This window comes from Phallusia mammillata, chromosome 6 (genome assembly GCF_965637545.1).
Source record: "Phallusia mammillata chromosome 6, kaPhaMamm4.hap1.1, whole genome shotgun sequence".
NCBI lineage: Eukaryota > Metazoa > Chordata > Ascidiacea > Phlebobranchia > Ascidiidae > Phallusia > Phallusia mammillata.
In genome coordinates this window covers 19,967,257-19,989,868 of record NC_137257.1, presented here as the reverse complement: position 1 = coordinate 19,989,868, position 22,612 = coordinate 19,967,257, and the positions used below count along the sequence as shown (strand labels likewise).

General features: G+C 38.2%; 2 protein-coding genes across 2 annotated transcripts; one reads left to right on the top strand and one right to left on the bottom strand.

Moving 5' to 3' along the window:
* Window positions 1-1,138: 1,138 nt before the first annotated feature.
* LOC145234756 (uncharacterized) lies at window positions 1,139-15,290 on the top strand. Its single transcript, XM_080099477.1, has 13 exons — window positions 1,139-1,934; window positions 5,869-7,981; window positions 8,177-8,228; window positions 8,513-8,546; window positions 8,987-9,052; window positions 9,545-9,679; window positions 10,020-10,076; window positions 11,194-11,418; window positions 11,969-12,113; window positions 13,120-13,218; window positions 13,339-13,467; window positions 14,023-14,143; window positions 14,968-15,290. Exons 1-13 carry the CDS (start codon window positions 1,160-1,162, stop codon window positions 15,088-15,090), a joined length of 4,074 nt encoding a protein of 1,357 aa, XP_079955603.1. The 5' UTR covers window positions 1,139-1,159; the 3' UTR covers window positions 15,091-15,290.
* A 1,345-nt stretch (window positions 15,291-16,635) lies between these two features.
* On the bottom strand, window positions 16,636-21,454 carry LOC145234757 (uncharacterized). Its single transcript, XM_080099478.1, has 10 exons — window positions 21,156-21,454; window positions 20,871-20,959; window positions 20,738-20,810; window positions 20,481-20,617; window positions 19,732-19,847; window positions 18,947-19,310; window positions 18,265-18,449; window positions 17,662-17,820; window positions 17,434-17,520; window positions 16,636-16,876 (listed from the first exon to the last, which is right to left on the bottom strand). The coding sequence occupies exons 1-10, from the start codon at window positions 21,180-21,182 to the stop codon at window positions 16,662-16,664; spliced, it is 1,452 nt and encodes a 483-aa protein (XP_079955604.1). The 5' UTR covers window positions 21,183-21,454; the 3' UTR covers window positions 16,636-16,661.
* Window positions 21,455-22,612: the final 1,158 nt, after the last annotated feature.

Genomic DNA, 22,612 nt, shown 5'->3' with positions numbered 1-22,612 from the left:
ACCTATTTTTGCCAAAGTAAAGCGTACAAGGCAACGTCATATTGTTTTCAGGTTTAAAAACGACGAAATGAAGGGTCAGAACGTAATATTTTACGCAAATAGGCATTTATGTTTTTGTCAGTTTTCGGAATCGTGAGTTGTGTACCTGGACAAATATTTTTGAAAAAAGTTTTTACAGTTACGTTAGTGGTAAAGCCAAAGTTTCTAAATGGCCGTTTATATGTTTTTGTGCGTTTGAAGCTAGGAACATTCATTCAATGTTAAATTGCACTTTCGCCAGCTCCATAATTAATACGCATTTGATTTCTGTCGTGCAAATTTTAAATGGTTCAAACCAAGAGGTTATGAAGCCGATGCGCAAATTAGGACCCTATAAGAATCTAAGGGTCCAATGAATATACAAGGTCAATGTTGAAACGCACAATTACGCAGAAATTTGATTGTTTCTTTGTAGAAACAAATGTTGCTGATTACCTAGTGTAGCATTTTTATACTCTTTGTACATAAATAACAGCACACATCAACATGAATATAGTGTTCGAAAGAGGCCCAGCAAATGCTTTGTGTGCCGGCGCATTTTTTCCGTCACTGGACCCATACTAAAACATTGTTTGGACCGATTCCGTGTTGCAAGGGTCAGAACCAGACATGAGCTGCGTGCCTGCGTCAGTTAGGACTCAGTCTGATAAGCACGCACTGTTCCGTAAAACCAACTTAAAGCCACTTGCATCATGTTACGTCAGAATGAGGTCATGAAAACAAGCAGTTTAGCACGGCTGAGAACATAACACCTTCTATTGTTGTCAAGCGCCTGGGCCAGCTTTTAGCAATAAGAATTAGTCAGGTTTGGGTTAGATATAAGTTCAGAAAAGTTTGGGTTAGATATAAGCCAGGTGAAAAAAATCTACCGACTGTTTAGTGTTTATAAAAACGGTTAAATTGAAACAAAGCGTCTAAAATTGGTAGTACATAGGAACATTTTATACGTGGTAAAATTCAAAGCACCAGTTGTACACGGATAATGGTACCAAAGAAAGGTTTGTAATTATGGCTAGAAAAAAAAACGTATCAAATTTAACACAAATAAAGCGACTAAAATTACGTTGGATACTGAAAAATTTTCAACATCTCTAGGAAAGATCAGCACCGAGCCCGTAACATGTACTGGCAGTTGATCCTTACTTTAGCAACCGTTGCGTTCCTCGTCAACTGCAGTGATGGACTTTGTCATCGATGTCTAGCACAGAGGCTCTTGAGGAAAAAGAGGCAAATCGGAGGAGACGATGAACCTCAAGGATCGCCAAGTCAAGAGCACTTTTCCCAGAGCAACCCATTCGCGTATTCGCAGAGTGATTATGCAATTGGTCGTTCGCAATCGTCAACGGGAAGCATGTCTAGTTCGAGTTCTGACACATCGTCCGACTCCTCTAGTAATGAGGATTACAACTTCCCAACTCGGCTCCGTTACTCCCAGCTTGCTGATCCCGGGTCTTCAAGGAGAGTGAGCTCTTCTTCTTCTTCATCATCATCGCCTTCAAGCAGTCGTACCGGAGGCAGGGGATCCAGCAGTTATTCTGGGGGACGCGGAAGCAGCAGCAGTAGCAGTCGGTATCCAGTAAGCGGTAGCCGGTATGGAACTTCGAGTTCGTATGGTTCTACCGGCGGAGGGGGTTACATGGATTCATCAAGTTATCAAGGTTACCAACAACCTCAAATGAGTTCAAGTGGGGGATACGGGGGTTATTCACAATCAGGGTATGGTGGGGGTTATGGTGGTGGCATTAGACAGCCTCCGTACGGCTCGCCCTACCAGCAGCAAAATTATGGAGCAAACCCCAACCCTGCTTATGTCCCGGTCAGCGGCACTTACTATGGTGGCGGTGGTGGAGGCTACCAAGCCGCTGGAGGTTACTATGGATCACAACAGCAACCAAGTATGTACCCTGCCTATGGCGCTCAGAGTGGATATTACGGTTATCAAGGTAGGCCTACATGTTCTGTGGATATGATCTTGTTCCCACCTTAGCTATCAAAGCGTGCTTCGGTGTTTGCATGCCCTAATATGGCAATACAAGAACCTCTCCATACAACAATTGGCGCAAACAATAATGACACAATCATTCCTACTGGTCATTGTGATGGTCTTATACAACATAACGCATTTGCACGTTCATACAATTTGCATGATGTCGTTATAAATTGTGTGAAGAATATTTTTGACAATTCTCTTTATCTGTAACAACGTTTAAAGCGGTTACAATACTTATACTTGAAACTAGGATCACCCAGCTCGTTGCTTGGTAGATGAAGACTTTAATGAACCGTACGTTTATTAGTTCAAGTTTATAAGAAACATTAAGTCATTCATCCTTCAGATTTTAAAATATATATACATTTCGCCTTTATCTCTTTCCACCCCGACCGTCTATATATAGACGATTATGCGACTACCGTAGAATCCGATCGTCTATATATAGACGGTAAATGAAATCGTAATTACGTCGTGATAATTAGCGGCGGTTGCGTGGAAATACCTTCAATGTGATGTACTTGGATGGAAGAACTATTTCTTGTTTGAAAAAAATCTACAGTGAAGTTTTAATATATTTTTGTCATAAAACAAAAACCTAAATTTAAGAAAAATTTTGCCCATTTTTTGACCTGTTTTTATATATTTCGGTTGGAATACGAACAATAACGCGCCGTTGTATTTTAAATAAAGTCGTTACGGCATGTGCTATCGTTGGAGTCGTCCGCGTAGTAAACTCGAACGTTTCCAATTCCAGAAACCACAATTATGACGTCATAGATAATGCGTCGAAAATACAGAGAAACCACGATGCATATGGGTATAGTGACAACGCCATCATTGCAAAGTTATTGGGCAACAATGCCATCTCTTGTTGAAGTGTTTTGTCCACAATACATGGGTCGGAATAGATTTTTAACCATCCTGCATGTTTTGCATGCTAATAATAACACTGGCCAACACAATTTTTGGTGTCTTTAATGTTTAAATTGATATTGACTAATTTTGGGGTGCTGATTTCGAAAATCATTACGGTTTTCTTTAATCAGGCCAACTTTTTAAGTTATTTACAAAATCTAAATTTATGACCATATTGATTTAATGACTTTAAAATCATGCTTTTATGTGCTTGTTAAAGTTTTGTTACATTAAACACATTAATTTCCTACAGTGCAGTCAGTTTCATAGCATGAATATGCGTTCTATGCTTATGCTCTGTCTAAAAATGGTTGGTGCAGGCTAGCGGTGACTTTAAACTATACGTGTTTTATGGAGTGATTTTCAGACTAGTAAAGCAAGGTGGTAAAACTAAAATTAATAGTGGCTAGGTCATCTAAAGGTGTTGCATGAATTACCAAGATGGTTTATGCTACATTACTGGTGAATACCCATACAACACAACTAAAAAGAAAAAAAAAAGATCCGTATCAAATGTGCTTATCTTGCACACTTCGATGTGGCTTTAGGGGTTTAGGACAAGCAATGGGCTCCACTTACCTAATGTTGATTGGAATATTGCAGTAATGGACAAAAACAGTAGAAAGGGACTGAAATTAATAGAAAGAGTACATAACTAAGTTGTTAAGCGGTCTGAAAAATTGAGTACGAAAATAAGTATAAAGCTACACTTCCCTTAAAACGTAGGGGATATAAATGATGAGAATTAAGCTGAAAGATTCCAACAGGATATCAGTAAAATGAAATGTGTCAGGGAAGATGGAATAATGTGGTCCTAGCTAACTGCTGTTGGTCAATTAAACGGGACGATATTGCTGCCACTCAGTTTCGAAAGTTACCAAAGTACATGTGCAGGCCTATACCTAATAACTTACAAACTTGAAACATTTTTTTGTTTTTTTGTGTTGAATTTTGTTTGTTAGGAGTGTCCACCTGTTACATTTAAAATTAATTTCGAAATTTTGTTCTTGAATTAATGTTAATTCCAAATAAAATACTCAAAACCAGTATCACTATAGTGTATATATATATATACATATAGATTGTTTTTCAAACGTGGATGTACCATAACAGAAAAACTAGACGTGATACAGATAAACCGATTGCATTTTTGAAATCAGGGCACTAGAATTAGTCAAAATCACTTAAAACATTACAGACACCAGTAAAAAAATATTTTTTTGTTGCCCAGTGTAATTTATCAAGCTGGAGTAAGATGGCCATGACCCATTGCACAAAATCCGTCCAGTTGTTGACATGCTGCAAGGTACATTTAATTTAGCAGTCAAACAGACTCAATCAATTTCCTTGGATGAGGCAACGTGTCCTTTCAAAGGAAGATTTAGATTCTGCAAATATAATCCAAATAAACCACACAAATGGGGAATCAAAACATATGAGCTTTGTGACAGGATCTGGATACTGTTTTTCTTTTCGAATGGCTTGTGACTCCCAACAAAGTGAGAGTAAAGGGTCAAAAATCGATAATTTAGTTATGAACTTGCTAAAAAATTATCTTGACAAAGGTCACATTGTGTATATGGACAGGTTCTACACTTCACCAAAAACAAATCAGTAATACATGAAACAGAAAGGAGAAAAGGCCATGACCCTGCTACAGTATGTCATGGAAGTCTCAAGCTGTGTGAGGAAAATAGTACATCAAGGTATGACACCCCAGTTGTGACACCACCATTAGAAAATAGGCTGACAGGGTGCCACTTTATACAGAAGATTTCACCAACAGGGAAATCCAGTATTGTACAGAGAGCATGTAGATATGATGTGAGCAGAAGAGACGAGTCAACAGCCACAGCATTCCAAAATGCAGTTCATGCTGGTGTCCAACATGCAAAGTAACATTGTGTGTGAACAATTGCTTCGAAAAGTTCCACACCATGGTTGATTATTGTGATCAAGTCTGGTCCTGTATGCCTTGTATGTCTTTCTTCATTTATTCGTTTTTTGAAAATTTCAAAAAAATGCATATGTTCAATGACCCTTTGTGGAAAAACTACATATGCTATCTTCAAAGTTAAAATTTTCCCTGAAAACACATTTCTAGCACTTCATTTGGTGAAAATTTCAGCTGCTTTGAATAAAAAACAAGCTTGTGAGTATTTCAAATGTTGAGCTGGCAAATAAACACACAAGCGCATGGTATAGTCGCAAATTTTGTCAAAAAGTCAAAGTGTAAAACTGGTTTAGATTCATTATTGTGGTTAGATGTAAACAGTAAGCATCCTACAAGACTAAAAGAGCTTCTGTATGAACAATTTCTGACAAGAAAGTTTACTACAACAAAAAAATCACAAAAATATTTATTGAAATTTCTACCATAAATGATATAAAGTACTATTTTGTTAGGTTGCTGCAAAAAAAACTACTGTCAATAGACACAAAATGAAATTTTTCCCTAGTCCTATATTACATAGGGGTGTTACATACCAAAAATCAAAAACATACATGTAACAGTAAGGCCGTGAGTATTTCATTTACAACCATACCTCAAAACAGTCAATTTAACATGGTTTGCCAAAAGTTACAAAAGGTACTGTCAGCATATGGCAAACAAACACATTTCCACTGCACCCAGGGTATTCCCCTTTCAGTTGCGATGCTGGTAACCGCTCAAACTTTAATATTGACGAAATGGGGAGAGGTCAAAGTTCATGATTTTGAGGGAAAAATTCCGGATTCTAGGGCCAATTTTGCAAAAATGGCCCGGGGTGGAAAGAGTTATGGCACGATCAGTATATAAAAGCAAGTCTAAATACATAATGTAGGTGAAAATGTACGAAAAAAATATTGACCTGCGTAAAACCATAATTAAACCCAGGTGCTAAAATTTTACAGTTACATTGTAAACCGTTTTGTTTTAGGGCAGTACCCACAGCAGCAGCCACAGCAGCCACAGCAGCCACAGCAACCACAGCAACCACAACGGTTGTCTTACAGGCCAAACGAATATTCAGTTTCTCTTCAACCCAGCAATACGGGCAGCAGATACTCCGGGGGTCGACCTGTTTCTGGCGAAGGTCCTGACATCAGAATTGGTAGCTCTTCAACTCGTTACTATGGAAACAACCCACCTGAAAGCCGCTACACGCTCGGCTCGGTGCAGACGGACCGAATCTACCGAGGACACTTACAAAACCAACCAAGAAATCCATATGCATCACAAGGTAGCTCTAGTAGTAGCTCTGGTAGAGGCTACGACAGCAGCAGCAGCAGCGGCAGTAATAGGTATTACCAGAGTCAAGGTGGAAGCTACGGGCAAGACCAACAACATTACGGATCAACTTCGGGTAGGACTTCTGGTGGAACTTATCAACTCCCGCTTTCATACAACGAGGATGGGGACACCGTGTCCTCCAGATACGGACACACATCAACGGGAGTAGGCACTGCGAGCAATCCCAGACAGCCTACATATGGAGGAGCTTACACTGGGTCAGGTTCATCGCGCTATGGAAGTTCATCACAGTATCCCTATGCGTCCTCACACTCTCAAACAGGGTCATCTGGTAGTTACGGATCAAATCCTCATTTATCTTCTTCGCAAAGAGGCGGTTCCTACTCTCAGTCTTCCTACCCTAGCAGTGGCGGAACAAGATATAGAGCAGGCTCATATCAAAATCAGTATGGTTCGTCTGGCTCATCAAGGTATAATCCTCAAACGGCATCGTCTTCTGCTGGAAGTTCATCATCTCGTTATGGAACCTCTGGCGGTTCTAGGGGCTCATCACAGTACAACCCTTTATCATCGTCGTATTCACAAACATCAGGAGGCAGATACGGAAGTTCTTCTTCGTCTCAAGCATCAGGAGCAAGATATGGAAGTTCCTCCCCCTCTCAAACATCAGGAGGCAGATACGGAAGCTCTTCTTCGTCACAAGGATCAGGAGCAAGGTATGGAAGCTCTTATCCCTCCCAAACGTCAGGTGGCAGATATGGAAGTTCCTCTTCGTCTCAGGGATCAGGAGGTACATACGGAAGTTCCTCTTCCTCTCAAGGATCAGGAAGCAGATACGGAAGTTCTTCCCCCTCTCAAACACCAGGAACAAGTTACGGGAGTTCTTCCTCTTCTTCCAATTCCCAAGGATCAAATTATCCTTATGGGAGTCAGGGCACTGGAAGAGGACAGGACACATCTCAGATGACCAGCGAGGAAATCGAAAAAGCTGCTGCTGGATTCTCGGGAGCAACTGGGATCTCAGACAGAGGAAGTCCCTATGATAGCTATCCGACACGTAACCTTTATGGAACCGGTTCATCAGTTTCAGGAAGCAGTTCTCAGGGGGCAAGCGGAACAGGAGGTTACCAAGACGAATCACAGACGTACAGCCAAGGATCTTCTTTTCCATCTGGAGGAAACCAAGGCGGGAGTTCGCATCAGCCATCTAGTGGAGCAGGTTTAGGTTATCAGGGATCCTTGCAGACTTATTCACAAGATGGAAGCTCCTCTTCTCAATCTGGAACATACCAAGGAAGTTCGTACTCATCCACTAATAGAGGAAGTTCCTTGTCCGGATCAGAAACAGGCAGTTATCAACCGGTTTTGCAAGGACAAAATCAACAAGGAAGTTTATCCCCAAATGGAGAAGGCGTCTCTGGAAGCTCAGGATCTTCTTATTCAGGATCAAGCTCCTCATCCCAGCATTTTTCATCGGGAGCTTATCCTAGTTACGGATCTAATCCTTCTGCATCACAAAGCCCTGGTGGTGCTGGAGCCCAGTCAGGGTTTTCACAAGTCGGTGGGTCTGAAAGTGGGTCACCTTTGGGTGGGGGGCAGTCCCAGTACCCAGAGTCAGGTTATGCTGATTACCCTACAGGTGAAATTACGTCATCATCGGATAGCCAATCAGGAACCGGTCTCTTTAACAACTTTGGTCAAGTTTATCCTCATTTGACTGGAAATGACGAAGGTGTAGTTTCAACTACGCAATCCGTACCGTTGGGAGGTCTAGGAAGTGGCCCAAGCGCTGATGGAAGGTAAGTTTTTTGTATGTTTTTAAGTGTTTGGGTTCTCACTGTGTCAAAATGTTGTTAGAATCAATACATGTCGCCTGGTAAGGTTGTTAAACTTTTTGCAGTGACCACAGCGATTGTTGAAATAAGAGCAACAACGATGTTCAAAATGTTTAGATTAAGTGCGTTTTAATAATGCTTTATTTTAATTCTTTTCAGCTCCAACTCGATGTACAACATTCCATCGAGATCAAGAGGGCGTCGACCTGATGTAAGTGGATATTTTTAATTATTTTCCGTCCCCCTGTTATAGTTTCCTTTGGAGTGGAATTTAAAACTTTTTATGTGCACAATTGTTCAGTATAAAGTCTGCTTTATTTTACCGTTATGTGCTATCAAAAGGACGATTAATATCCATTTCGATTGTAAACCTTATGACTGCTTAAAGTTTTTAAACCGATTGCTTTCAACAGCAAAATAACAACGTTGCAACTGTTAAAAAATTTTAGTTGTTGGTTATGAACTGTTTTTGATTACACGAGAATATTGTTGCAGATTTCGCAAGAAGTGTCGCCACAACCAGTTGGAGGTAAGTATTTAATTTCGAAACTAAATTACATTAAACAACAAATTCCGCTTGATAAATTGTATTGTAAACTATCGTACTGTAAAACTGTGAAATAAATAGATCATTTTGAGTAAAGCTCGGTAGATTAACAAAACAACTTTGCTAGCGACTAGCACCACCATACCTCAGGCCCAACCACCGAGACAATCTGCCTTCATGCATGCATGCGCTGCTACTTCATGCGTGTCTTAGCCTTTAAACATGTATGCCCAGACACACAGGCAAACTTTCCAACATGGCGATATTTTTCACGTATGTGATGAAACAAGTAAAAGAACCTGTGATTGTTACGTGTATAGTTCACATTTGTTTGATTGGAGCACCAACTAACTCAAATAGAATGCATTGTTTCTACTATAAATATTAGTCTGTACTGTTTAACACTAATCTGCTTGTTTCAGGTGATGCTTCGCAAGTTTCATCAAGCCCAAGCAGCCCCGGTGATATTTCAAACTACTACAATAACGGTAAGATTGCATAGTACTAGATTTGACTTAAACAGCTAGCCTTAACTAAAACTCTCAAAAGCTAAGAAAACCAATAAAACCCACCAAGGTGAGCAAAACTTTGTGATTAGTGGTTTGAGTCAATCAAGTCGTTTTAAGTGCAGGATCAGGCACATTTATTAAAGTCCCTAAGTATTTATGACTTGGGTACATACAGTTAAGTGGAAGGAATTTAAAGTCATTTACGTATTGTGATCATATTTACATTCGTAAAAAGACGACATTAGTAACTGAAAAATGGTAGACCTTGCGGGCGGTGCATTCAAGCACCTAAACACCCCTGGAAATTGGTTTTAAGAAAAGTTTCTGTAAAGCCGTCCTATCAGACCTGTTTTTATAAGAAAAAACGTAAGACAAGCCCGGCCTTTTGTCACAAGTGACTCAGTCCAATTCCAGCTCTTCACTAACAAATCACAAATCTAGTTTCTGAGGTAATCAGTATGTCCGTTCTAGCACCGTCCCAATTTGGTGAGGATCCTTACGACGACCCATACGACTCATATGATGGTGATCAAGCTAATCCAGTAACTTCAATACCTCCCGACACCAACTCTTCTCCAAATCAGAATGGACAAGACAACACACAAGGTGATTATTTGAGCTTCGTAAATGGACAAACACATTTTGATGCCAAAGTCGTGTCAACGTCTCGCCACCAAAAGTACTTGGCAGTAAAAATACCGCGAACTTCACTAAAAGTATCACTGAAAGTGTGTCGCTATATACATTCTCAACTCATTCCGATTTTTCGCAAACCAAAGTTGACATTATTGCGACCTAAATTATGGGTCACTATTCTGAAGCTTTTGATATAATAGACCACCAGTTTTTTCATCACGTACCTGCTAATCATCCAGCAGTTATTTTCAAAAAAAGCCACTTTTATGCACCCGATTATATGAACCCGATAGTTATGCTCTTTTCTCAGGAGTGTATGATGCATCTTGGACCCAAAACAGCGGAGGAACATTCTCGAATCAGGGAGGTATGCTTTTCTGTTGAAATGTTTCAAGTGGTCATGAAGAAGTACCAACTGTCGCAATAACGCTATCGGAAAATTTAGTATTCATGGGCGCCAGGAGAAAATTTTCAAGGGGAAGGGGCAAATTTTGACAAATAATTTTTTTTAAAAACGTACTTACCTGGATAGATTGCCATATTAGGTAATTATGTACAAATATGCATAAAATATATGCAGTAAAATTGCGTCCACGATGTAAAAACCTCATGCAGCCACGCGAAATATGTTCATTTTAAGGTACATTAAAAATCCAGGGGTGAGCAAGTGCCCCCTCTTGCCCCCTACGTGCCGGCGCTCATGATTGCGTTTAGAAATGTTATAGGTGAACTGAAACGGTTACATTAAACGTAAAGTGAAATTACAGTGCAAATGTGGTCGAGTGTTAAATCTGGCCTAAATCAAGTCCGTTTTACTTAAACCGACCTGAACCCGGCCCGACTTGCAACTCTGGTATAAAACCGCGAAAGTTTCCAAAATGTTCCCCTTGTTGTTCGTCTATATCAGTGGTTCCCAACCTTTCGTGGACCGTGGCCCCCTAAAAGTAACTTTTGGGCTTCATGGCCCCCCTCAAGTAACCCTACAGGACCTGTGGCCCCCCTAAAAATGTAAATGGCAATCTCGTGTTGAAATTTGGTACTAATTTCGGCTTTAAACAGGTCCAGTAGCGTAAATAAGAATCTGAACTTGTAAAAAACCTCACTATAGACAAATAGTATGTGAAATAGTCGATTAAATTGGGGAATAATGTTGAAAAGAAAATGGTTTTTAGTGGGTGTTTCTGGTGAATCTACACCCGTGGCCCCCCGGACCACAGCTCGTGGCCCCCTTGGGGGGCCAAGGGCCCTGGTTGGGAACCACTGGTCTATATTAACTCTGAAGTTTTGTTACCTTTAAAGGCATAAATTGAATTACAATCGTTAATTGTTTTCTGTGTATTTACCCAAAACGTTTCTCTGGGACTAACGCAAACCAATATGTGTTTTACGTTTAGGTGACTTTATTAAATAAAAACAATTGTGTACACGGATCCGTAACTGGCTCTTGCAACCAACACATTTCAAACAAAATTATGTTTTTTCAGTACAAGAGGCAAATCAACTGCCAGTGCAACAACCTTCTGTTGAAGAAACCCAAGGTGACGCCGACCGTCAAGAAATTCAACATTATCCGGTATATGCGGGCAACGACAACGGAGTCCAAATTATTGGAAGAGCCAACACATCCTTGCCAGAACCTGTCATACCTCGTGACATCACCGACCAATTATCGACCGAGGATAATGTAGAAATTGTCCCTAATACTAAAGGTAAAGCAAATACGATTTCTAAGTGCAACCTTTAGCTAGAAATTGTCACAAATGTATGCCTTACCTTATCAAGGTTTTACTTTTTTCTGTTTGGGTGTTTGTTTGTTTTTTTAATTAAAAAGTTCGAAACCTATACATTATAGCTGTAGTACATGCGCACTATTACTAGGGTTGTTTGCAATTGGTTGATCTAAAACGACAGGTTCTACTTTGGGCTTACACTTATGGCGTGATATGGTTAAGGAAAAAATGCAGAGATGTTTAATGTGAGTACATTACTTTGATCAAGCCTAAAGACTTTGTTCAGACAAACAAAACCGGCATATAACCATATACATTAGTTATAAAAAATAAGTTAATTATTTTGAACCACTTTATTTGTTTTTCCTTCTCTTTGAATTACATTCACAAACTCCTTATAGGTCCAGTCCCTCCAGTCAACAAAAACTAAAGAAAACATTTTCCCTTTAGTATCTTCTTTAGCAACTATGACATCTTTTTATGCAAACCTACTTGACTTTATTCGATTTTAAACTTTAAGTATTTCCAGAGCTTCTTCCTGACATTCACCTCGACAAGCGCATGCTACTCACACATCTGTTTCTGGACACAAAGCCGATGAGAAGACTTCTTTGCGCCAAAGAAGAGGGTTGTTTGTCAAGCACTGCTAACTATGCACCACGTAGCTCTGTCAGGTAAATGGTGTTTTTGCATTACTTTTTGAGTTGGGTTTAGTTTTATAAGGAAAATAACGACTCCAAAAGATTGAAAAAGTAACATGCTTTATTAATCAAACGTTTCGTTGGCCCCTTATATCACTGATAATGGCATTAGCCTAAACGTTTGATAAATAAACCATGTCGCTTTTTAAGTCTATTTGGGACGTTATTTGCCTCAATAAACTTATGAACAGGTCCGTGCATAGTGTTCCAGATTTAGTTTCGTTGTCACTGAAACGCAGCGATACATTCCCTTAAAACGTAATCAACGTGAATGAGTGGAGGCACAATCGGTAAGAGTTGTAAGTCGAGCTGAGCTTTTCGGGCCGGGTTCGCGCATAAGTTTGAAGAAAATGGGTTTGATGGGGTCTACATTTGTGTCGCAAATCTACCGACTTTTGTGCCAAATTTGGACTTTTTTAAAAACAGTCAGTACTATGTGGTCAAACCAGTGACTCTATAGGACAGTGGTTCTCAACTGGTGGTTTATGGTGAATTTTTGGATGGCCCACTATTGTTGTTGATGAACTGGAGATAGCTTTATATTACACATTGAAAAGTGGTCAAAATGTTTGCTGTCAATAATTTATGTCACTGAAAATCTAAATATCACTTTGAAGAAATATATTTTGAGTAAAATGGTTGTTGCGTATGCGCACATACAACGCGCAAAAAAGGACCATGACATGTTTTGGACAGTGGGTCCATGCCTGAAACGAGTTGAGAACAACTGATATAGAAGAAAGCGCCAGTGACCGGAAATAAACTTTGTTGTTAAAAAAGGTCAACAGAAAGGTTAACAAAAGTGGTATTTAATGGACAAAAGGTTTTCGTTAATGGAACAATTAAACCTAAGAAATTGGCAACCAGGATTTTGCATCAATAAGCTATTGCTACCAGGCGTAATGTATCAACGAGTATTGCTGATCCAGCAGTTTTATTATTAATAATCGATGTCCCATACAAGGATTTTGTATCACAGGAGACTTCTGCGTTTTGAAACTACCGTTCACAACACCGGGGAAGCACCGTTCCTACCCGTACAGGCAAAAGAAGATTGGGAATGGCACATGTGTCATAAGTAAGAGAAAATCTATATTCAGTAAACCTCGTTTAATCAGGGTCCATTTGGACCAAAAAGTTTGTCCCGATTTTGCGGATATCCGGATTAACCGATGTAACAACACAATTTGCGTTGCAGTCATTCCCACAGCATGAAGGTATTTACTCATTACGATCTACTCAACCGAAGTCGTATAAGCGTAGCTGAAGGTCACAAAGCGAGCTTTTGTCTTGAAGACAGCAAATGCACCGGTGGAGCCAGACAAGTGTAAGCGAAACATATTTTTAAGTCCTGATATCCTATTTACGAGCATTTTTACACAATTTTTTTTATTTTTTATTTTTTCACGGGGTTCGAACCCAGGACTCTCCCGGGGGCGAATCCCGATCAGTTTTTTTATGTCTGTATATGGGTCAGGCGCGCCAGACCGTGCGGCCAAGTTCCTGCCCTTTTTACCCAAGTTTTCATTTTAAATGCGCGCGATTGCTCTTTGCGCCACCTATAGGTTGATAGCAAATTTTGTCTTATCTGAGTCCTTGTGTTTTGTATTTTTGTGGTAAAAGTACGCCGCTGCGGTAAAATAACTAAAGGTGTTACAAATAGCGCCTATATTATCAATCTAGTATAAATCCTGGATATTGTTGGTATTCTTTTGATAATCTCTACAATATTTTGTCTTAATGCTGTTATTATGTTACATAGCCACAAAAAGGGGTTAAATTATAAGACAATATATAGGCAACTAACGAATCTTCCAACATAAAAATTTGTATACTTTTATCACTGATAACATAACAACTTACAATAACGTATTCGATTCAGGTACAACTGCACCACAGGTACGCAAGGCATCTCCCCTGGTTGTAGAGACACGTACAAAGCGGGAATAGATTGTCAGTGGATTGATGTCACAGGAGTTCCTCTCGATGAATATATATTGCGGGTAATGTTAAAGTTTGAGTAAAATGGTAATGGAAAGCAAAATTAGAAACAGAATAAACGTGAGAAACACAACAATTCTGAAACCCTGGTTTGAAAAGCTGTTTCACCTTTTTATGTTTCATGGCAAAATATTTTTTGAGAAAAAGCGTAAAATTGTAAAACACTTTTAAATTGATTCAAATTTATAAAAAACATAAATAGTTCTATTTGAATAAAAAACCGATGATGCTGTAAACGCGATTTGTATATGTATTAAACTCTTAAGATGAATGAGCTAATGTTTTTCATAAACTTGAATCAGTAAGCATAAGGTTCAATAATAGTCTTCATTCACCTAATTTAGTTTGGCCAGATTTGTAAGTCATTAAAGGTCAAATGTTTTTCGGGTCGGTTTTGAGTTTAGTTTCAACAAAACGAACTTTACAGAAGGTCAGGGGTGCACAATCTGCAGCCTCGGTTACAGATTTATGCGGCCGAGCAAATGTTTCGAAATTTTTTTTTTAAGTATTGCAATGATTAAAACTCTTGCTTTACATTTGCCTTTAAAACTGTTATGGTAAAGCCTTTTAAAGCTGTAAAGATATTTTACAAGCAGATTAGACGTTAAAGAGCTATATCAGCAAATCGTTGAGTTGATTGTATGGATAAAGTTTGAATTTAAATCTGATTTTTGGGCGCCAAAAAATTTTTGACTAATATGTACTCACACACCCACTCAATGATGGATAAATCTTATGGCCCTCATTTTTTCTTCAATATAAGTTACAACAGTAAATCAATAAACCAAAAGTTTACTATATAATAGAAATCATATTGCATCACTAGGTGGCGGTAAATCCTGACAGACTTGTAAAAGAATCCAGCTACAGGAACAATGCCCTCGAGTGTCGTGTCACAATCAAGGCATTCACTGCTGACATATGGAGATGTCTGTACAAGTCGGTGTGAACGTTTTTTGCGTTCATTGTATGTTTCCTGCAATGTTAATTCTGTAAAAAGATTTCAAGTTCCGGATTATTGCTTTGCAAACGAGGGAAATTTTGCCGGAATTGCTTACTTTCGAAGATTGTTAATGGTGTCTAGAATTTTTACAATATGTATATAGTCAACAATTTTTGTCAACACTTCGAACTTGTAATAAAATGTGCAGCGCATTTTTGTGTTGGTTGGCTGTTGGGGTTGCACATTTACTTTCACTACAGACGAAACAAAAGGCTAACTTATTTCACGGTAAAAAATGCTGTGCTTACCAAAAGTGGAATTTTACTTTTTTTAACAGCGGTTGAACGTCCCAAATGATTCTTATCAGCCTTTTGATGTCCGCTTTGGGTTGAGCATCTCCCACCACTCGCCCAAGTGCTTTTTAGGGCATTCGTTACCAAATTAAAATATTTTAGCTGCACAGAGCAAGTTCAAGAAAAATGCAGCACACAAATGTTGTGACATCATGATTATACAGTCCTGTAATGATCTTTGTGCAAACACAAACAATCTGAGAACTGGATGAGCAAACAGCTGGCTGAATGGTCTAATATGCGACAAGCGGACATTAAAACATATTTTCGTAAGTGACCTAGGTTCCAGTTACGCCAGGACAGAATCTAAAAAAACGCCACTCTTCTTGACAAAACAAGCCAAAAAAGGAAAGGTAATTAAAACACAAGCCCAACCATAAAGTCATTAAACTGCTTGCAAAAACGCATGCATGTAAAATAACAAAAAATTGGTCTTTTGCTAACAATCCACCCAAACCGCAACCAGCGATATCAACCCGCAACTCGATATCAGAAACCAGCCCAATTGGGCGGGAAAACCGCCAAGATCGGAACACTGCTAGGTTTGAAGCCCGTGAAAAAGAAGCAAGTTTGAGGGACTATTAAGAGGTCAAAGCTGCAGAGATAGCTTGTATGGAAGTAAATGTTCTCACGAAGAGATGTGCTAAGTAGTGATGTACCGAATCGGCTAAATTTCGATTCGGCCGAAACCGAATATTCGGCGGTTTTGCCGAATAAATTCGGCCGGATCAACCGAATCATTTATGACGTCACGCGAAGTCGTACCCTTCGCGTTTGACATGAAAACATAAGTTTATCTCTCAGGCAATTAGTGCAGAATGGTTGTGTTTCGTCCTTATTTTAGTTCTGTGGGGTTTAACATTGCCTCAAGTATGATTGCCAACCCGACATCGATAAACTGTTTTTTTGTCTGCAGTGGGAAAAGCGTCAATGTGTTAAAAAATATAATGATTGACACGATTTTGGTTGGAAATAAGCAGAAAAGACACGTTTAACACTTTAAATGTGTGTTCGTAAAAGATTCGGTTTCGGCCGAATCGCAACAAATTATTCGGCCGAAACCGAATCTTTGCAAAAGTGGCCGATTCGGCCGAATAAATTCGCAAAACCGAATATTCGGTACATCTCTAGTGCTAAGTAGTTTGTTTTTAGTAACCAGACAGAACGGTAACTTAATTGAGGACAAGAAAACTCGACATGCTGTGAAAGACGTTTATTTAGAAACTAATCACTGTCGTCAAATTTAATTCGTTTTCCCTGAAAGCTTTGAATCTGCAATTGTTGTTTCCTGGCTTGACTAGCTTGCCACGAAGGATGGATTTGTGCGGGATTTTCTTTTTCCGTAAATTCCTCTTTTCGCGAATTCGACGAATCCTGAACTTTTGGCAGATTTTTTCCAACTTTTTGGTTTTTCAAAGTTGAATTCTTGCCACGAATATCTGCAAACATGTTCATATTAGGTTTGTTTACGTTATATTAGGTGACACAATCCAGCAAGTGTAAAAAAAAAAACATAAACTTGAAATGTTCACTTAACTTCAGCTGCTGTCAACTGTTTGTTGTAGCAAGTTTAATTTAGGGGACCACAAACAGAAGTAACAATTTGTCACTATGTGCTAACAAACAGTAGAGCTATTAACACTATACCTCACGGCAGACCCACATTTAGCTAATTTTCGATAGGTGGCGCAAAGAGCTGAATTATTATTTAGTGGCTAAAAAGGAGTAGGGTTGGGAAGTAAGTTTTTTCAAAAATTACATTAGGAACTAAGTTCTATTACTAGATTTAACGAATTTTGAATGCTAATACCTTACCCCGACCCTAATAGCCCTAGCAGAAAGCATTTTTAGAGATATATCATTTTAAAGGGGAAAAGTGCTCTTTGCTGCATCAAAAACTAGGAAAATGTGGGTCTGCCATGAGGTATGGTGTTAGTAGATTTTCCCTAACAAACAACAGGTTTAGCTCAACAAATCAAAAAAGGTTTGTTCTTACCTTTGGACCTTGGTTTCATATCACCAGTGCTTCCATACAGTTTTTGTCTTGCCCTTTGACCAAGCCGATTCTTCTTTTTCCTTGGCACTAAGTCCATTAAATAAGTTTTAGTGCAACCTTTGCTAATTCCTACACCTCAGCATTATTTACTACTACCTAACATTTGTAAAAATCCAAAAACCAAAGCACTATCAAGAAAAAGGGATAAAATAATAGTTAAGCAGTTACCATCCGAAGAATCTTGTGGTGCAGCTCGAGAAGACTTAGATTTCAATGGTTTGCTGTGTGATAAACTTGACACAAATGAGGATTTCATATGGTTTGATTTAGTGGTCAAACTCTTGCTGTCCACTTTATGCATGCCAACAGGTTTTCGTGGCTTTGAGTCTAAAGGAGTATGTTGATTAGTGGTCAGGAATTACTTTGGTAAAAAAAGTGCCAAGTAACACCAAAATAAAGTACCAGCCAAATTTAAAACCATTTTTTGAACAAAGCCTAATTTAGGCCTAAAACTTGGAGTTGATAAAGTAAAATATTGGCACATATGTGTCCTAGTGTGTAGTCACCCACAAATCAAGTTTCTTTTATTCAAACTGTGACCTAGATGCAAAAAGCTCCACCGGGCTTACTATTTCGCAGCACAGAAACTGGTAAAAATGGATTGTGAAAACCTCATGTGAAAAGTCTTAAAATACTTATCTATTTTGTGAAACTAAATTTACAAACAAAAATTCTTCAAAAATTATTAGCTGGCACAGGGCAAGAAGTTTGTTGATTCATCTATTTTTAACAATGCGTTGTCTGAAATCGACAATATTAGGTTTGACTTACCCAAAGAATCCATAAAAAAGGAGCCGCCTTGTTCTTCACTTTCGTCATCATTTAACATTAAATCTTCATTATTAGAATGGTCTTCAGTGTCTAATTCATTTTCACTGTCACAAAATCCTTTCCCAATGTTTTCCAGTACTTCAGTGATGTTGTCAGTGTGTGAAATTGCTGCAATGTCCAATGGCCTACGCCAAAAATACAAACATAACTTTATGTAATAATATCTAATAATGGGTGATCGCAAACCAAACCCTCAGCAGTGGTACTAAATACTGCATGGTATACCCCATGTTACCATGTGGTAAAGGGTGTATATAAATACCGCTGTGGTCAGCCTGTACACATTTTCCACATACTGTGGCCAACCTGTAAATACTGTGTGTACAGACACCCTGTGGTGAGCAGTTTTATTGGACATTATATAAAATTATAATTTTGCAGACTTTTGAATGCACTGACGGTTAGAGCTATTCACATTAGGGTGAGGGTTGGTAACTTAAGTAACGCTATAATCAGGTCCCATTTATCTTTGTTGGGGCCTATATTGTTACATTTATCAAATTATTTGCAATACTATGCGATATAATGTCAGGTTTATTATGTAATAACATGTGGTAGAATGTAGTATTTAGTAAAACCCAACCACCAGTCAGTTTGACGGTAGAACGATAATAATACTCACTTGCTTTGAATTTTGCTTGTCTCAGAAACAGAAACTGTTTGATCATCAAACTGGTCATTGTCACTACTTGCTGAATCGCTATCTGAAAAATCAACACCATCTGAAATGTCACATATTGTTTCTATTGGTTGAAAAGTAGGTGATTCCATGGGAGGAGTAAGGTTTTCATATGTTTGCAATGTTGTGTTAGTTGTTGTTGAGGGTAAAGTTTCGTCTGATTGGTGAGACTGCATTCTGTCGTTGTTAAGCTGTTTTATATCACTGGAAGGTGTGGTTGGATTTAAAGTTGGTGGCAGGTGTCTTTCTGTTGATGTTACATCAGGATTATGCTTTGTTTCTTTTGGTGTATCATCTGAATCATTTTCTGTAAATATGGCATGTAATGTAAAAGCATAAAGCCAATAAATGAGAGATCAGCCGTGTTAGCTAGTGTAGCCATCCGAAGGCACTCCAGTTTATTGGGAGTAACAGGGTATAAAACCCATGCCTCACCTATTTTGTGGAATGCCACAACTGGTTAGGTGGCTACACTATCCTATACAGCCGATTTCTTGTCACCAGCTGCACTGATGAGACATCATAGGTGAAACAGTGTGCACTGCCTGCACAACATTTAATATCTTGATAAAATGGTTTACATAATGGAAGAGTACTTAGTACTGTTCATTTGCACCTTACATTTTTTGGGGGGTGTAAAACATGGACAAGTTTTTATTTAATCAAGTTTGGTAAATTGCAATATTTCAGTTTATTACTCTAAAGATTTTGTAAAAAAAACAAATTACCCTTTGATAAAGTTTCCAGTTTTGCTAACTTTGAAGAAACTCTAATAGCAGTAACAGATCCTTTTTTGCTTCTTACAAAATCAAAGGAGGCCACTTGTTCTCTAATTTCATCCATTCTAAATAGTACAAAGTCAGGCATGTTAGTGCAACTCACATTTATTTACAATTGTTAGTGGAATACATATTTGCAACAGCCCCAACTTCAAGCTTGTTGTAAGAACACACTACACATGCACACACAAATTAGGATAACATATTTTTAGGATGACAAATAAACATTTTTACCAAGGTTGCAAAGTTGATATAAGGAACGACTCCGACTATAAGTAATACTTGAAAGTTTACTTGGACTGTCATTATTTTTCTGACTTCAATACCTAGTTTGAAGACATTGACCCCTTAAGGTTGCCAATTCAGTTTATGGGATGAAAAAAATCAAACAACTACTTTCCAACATATCCCAGATGTACAAAACTTGCTCTAAATTTTGCCATTTATATAAATGCGAGTCTTGGGGGTCCATTTATTGGTCTGTCACAAGTAAAGGATAACAATTTACTGTGTTTATAAGGACGCCGGACATGGGACTGTAAAAGTCAAAATTGGATAAAAAAGAATACTCTGGCTATAACTATTAACTTTGATTTCAACTTTGGAACCCTGATCTTAACCATAATTGTCAACAAAATATTACATTTCCACAACAGGGCTTTGTTTCTATTCTAAGAAACAACTTCACCCTGGATTACCTTTGCTTAACAAATGGAACAAGTCCAATTCTTGCTAAAGCTCGATCTTGTATCGTCACATCTTGTAATTGACCAATGTGCTTTGGACCTTGATCCAGAGACAGCAAATGTTTAAAAATTTTGTCGGGTTTAAGATCCTGAAAAAAGAGCACTGTTAGCAAACATACTAATATACAACCTAGTAAAGGCGATTGTAGAACAAATAGGCAAAGAGAATGTTTTCAAGTGCGTTCTCACTTTTATTGTTTTATACTTACTTTTATTGTGTCAATTTCCTCCACTAACCGGTCGGCTCTGTTTTTGTGTTTTTGAATCTGCAAGTCTGAACCTCTATAACAAATCAAAACAAACATGTAACACAGCAGAGATGGACCTTTGTAATTAACTTACTTTTTATTTCTGAGCTGTCGAATTTGTCTCACGAGTTTTGAAATAACATGCACTTTGGCTTTCTTAAAACTTTTCCTCATCAAAATCATCTGCATAAAAGAAAAACGAGATTGAAGACTGTGTTAATATCAATGTATAATATTATTATTCTCATCATTAAACTTATGAACAAATCAATATATAGTGTTTCAAATTTTTATTTTGTTCGAGAATGTGTTGATGCTAATTTTTGCAAGCACAAATAGTTATGCTATCACATGCAATGTCAACATTTTGATTAAATACCTCATTGTTCAGTTTATTTGTATCCATGTTGTTCTGTCGTTTGCTTTGCAAAACCAACTAGGTTTAACAAAGATCTTGACTCTATCTTTTACACTTGCAAAGTCAAGAAAACCAAATTCGTCACCTATTGCACATGTCAAGAGGCAAACTAGGGAACTGCGCACAATTTTCGTTTATCAGCGAGATCGAAACACTGTATCTGCATCGAGAAATATAAATAACTTGCTGAACAGTTTGTTTGTTATAAAAACGTGGAATAAACTAGAATGGCGAAAAGGGGATTTCCCCACGAAATGCTTTGCTGTTGCTCCATCAAGCGACCGCCGTAACGAACATTTTAAGTTCAAAATCCCAACATTAGCGTAGCCAGGAAGTAAATGAGGCCAAGGGAAACTAAAACTTTAACCTTTAAATAGTCATAGGCTCTTTATGTTTGCAAAAACACTTTTGATCACCTGCGCACTTCAAATTTTTTTAACTTATTTACAACCGCTTATTTTCCAAGCGGCGATGAGATTTTACAGCAGTGAGGGACCCCTTTAAAACATAAAGTATCGCATGTACAGCATGTATCGCATGTATAGCATGTATAGCATGTATAGCATGTATAGCATGTATAGCATGTATAGCATGTATAGCATGTATAGCATGTATAGCATGTATAGCATGTATAGCATGTATAGCATGTATAGCATGTATAGCATGTATAGCATGTATAGCATGTATAATCGTTTACCGCATGTACCCGGGACTTTCCCTAACTTGTGTTGTAAGAAAATTAAATGTGAGTAGAAGTAGACTGTACAAAGTAATGTTGTTAAAATGTGCCTGCAGTTAAAAGACCTAGGCTCACTAGTCACTAGTTTAATTGGTGTGTAACAACAAAATTAAGATAAAAATTGATAGGAGTTTGACTGGTGAAGTGGTTGTAATTGGTTTAAAGTCAGTACTTTGTGCAACCTCTTGCTTTACGAAACTGATCAATGCTCCACTGCAGGCACAATTTTACTTTATAAAATGTACTACTTTCTGTGTTATATTTTTGTATTGCAGATTGGTAAAGTTTTTGCGATCAATAGTAAATCATTCATTGTTGCTGTTTTTGTTGCACAAGTTCAGACAGTCATTTTATTAACTTCATTTTAAAAGTCTGGTATTTTAGTCTCATTGTTTTTCATGCAGCAGATTCGTAACAGAGTGGTGTTAATTTTAATTGTATTAATTATAGTGTGTACACTTTACTATGCTTTCTGGTGCAGGATTTATATGTTTTTGAACTAATTCATGATTCCATTTTTCAGCTTAACTTTCAAGATAAATGTTTAAAAAGTTACTGCTAGACAAGTCCAACAGTTTTTCTGAAAACATATTTGGTTATCATGTTTTAGTTTATTGACAGTGTTGTCCTAGTAGCAGTACAAAGATTCCAGCTGTTAATTATGATTGTACTGTTTACT

What these genes read in the sequence shown, in the direction of transcription:
- LOC145234756 (XM_080099477.1), top strand. Translation starts at nt 1,160, where the DNA reads ATGTACTGGCAGTTGATCCTTACTTTAGCAACCGTTGCGTTCCTCGTC. An exon ending in GAATGGCACATGTGTCATAA is followed by an intron (nt 13,219 to 13,338) that starts GTAAGAGAAAAT and finishes TTTGCGTTGCAG; the next exon opens with TCATTCCCACAGCATGAAGG. An exon ending in TCGATGAATATATATTGCGG is followed by an intron (nt 14,144 to 14,967) that starts GTAATGTTAAAG and finishes TTGCATCACTAG; the next exon opens with GTGGCGGTAAATCCTGACAG.
- LOC145234757 (XM_080099478.1), bottom strand. Translation starts at nt 21,182, where the DNA reads ATGGATACAAATAAACTGAACAATGAG. An exon ending in CGACAGCTCAGAAATAAAAA is followed by an intron (nt 20,811 to 20,870) that starts GTAAGTTAATTA and finishes GATTTGTTATAG; the next exon opens with AGGTTCAGACTTGCAGATTC. An exon ending in TATGAAACCAAGGTCCAAAG is followed by an intron (nt 16,877 to 17,433) that starts GTAAGAACAAAC and finishes ACATGTTTGCAG; the next exon opens with ATATTCGTGGCAAGAATTCA.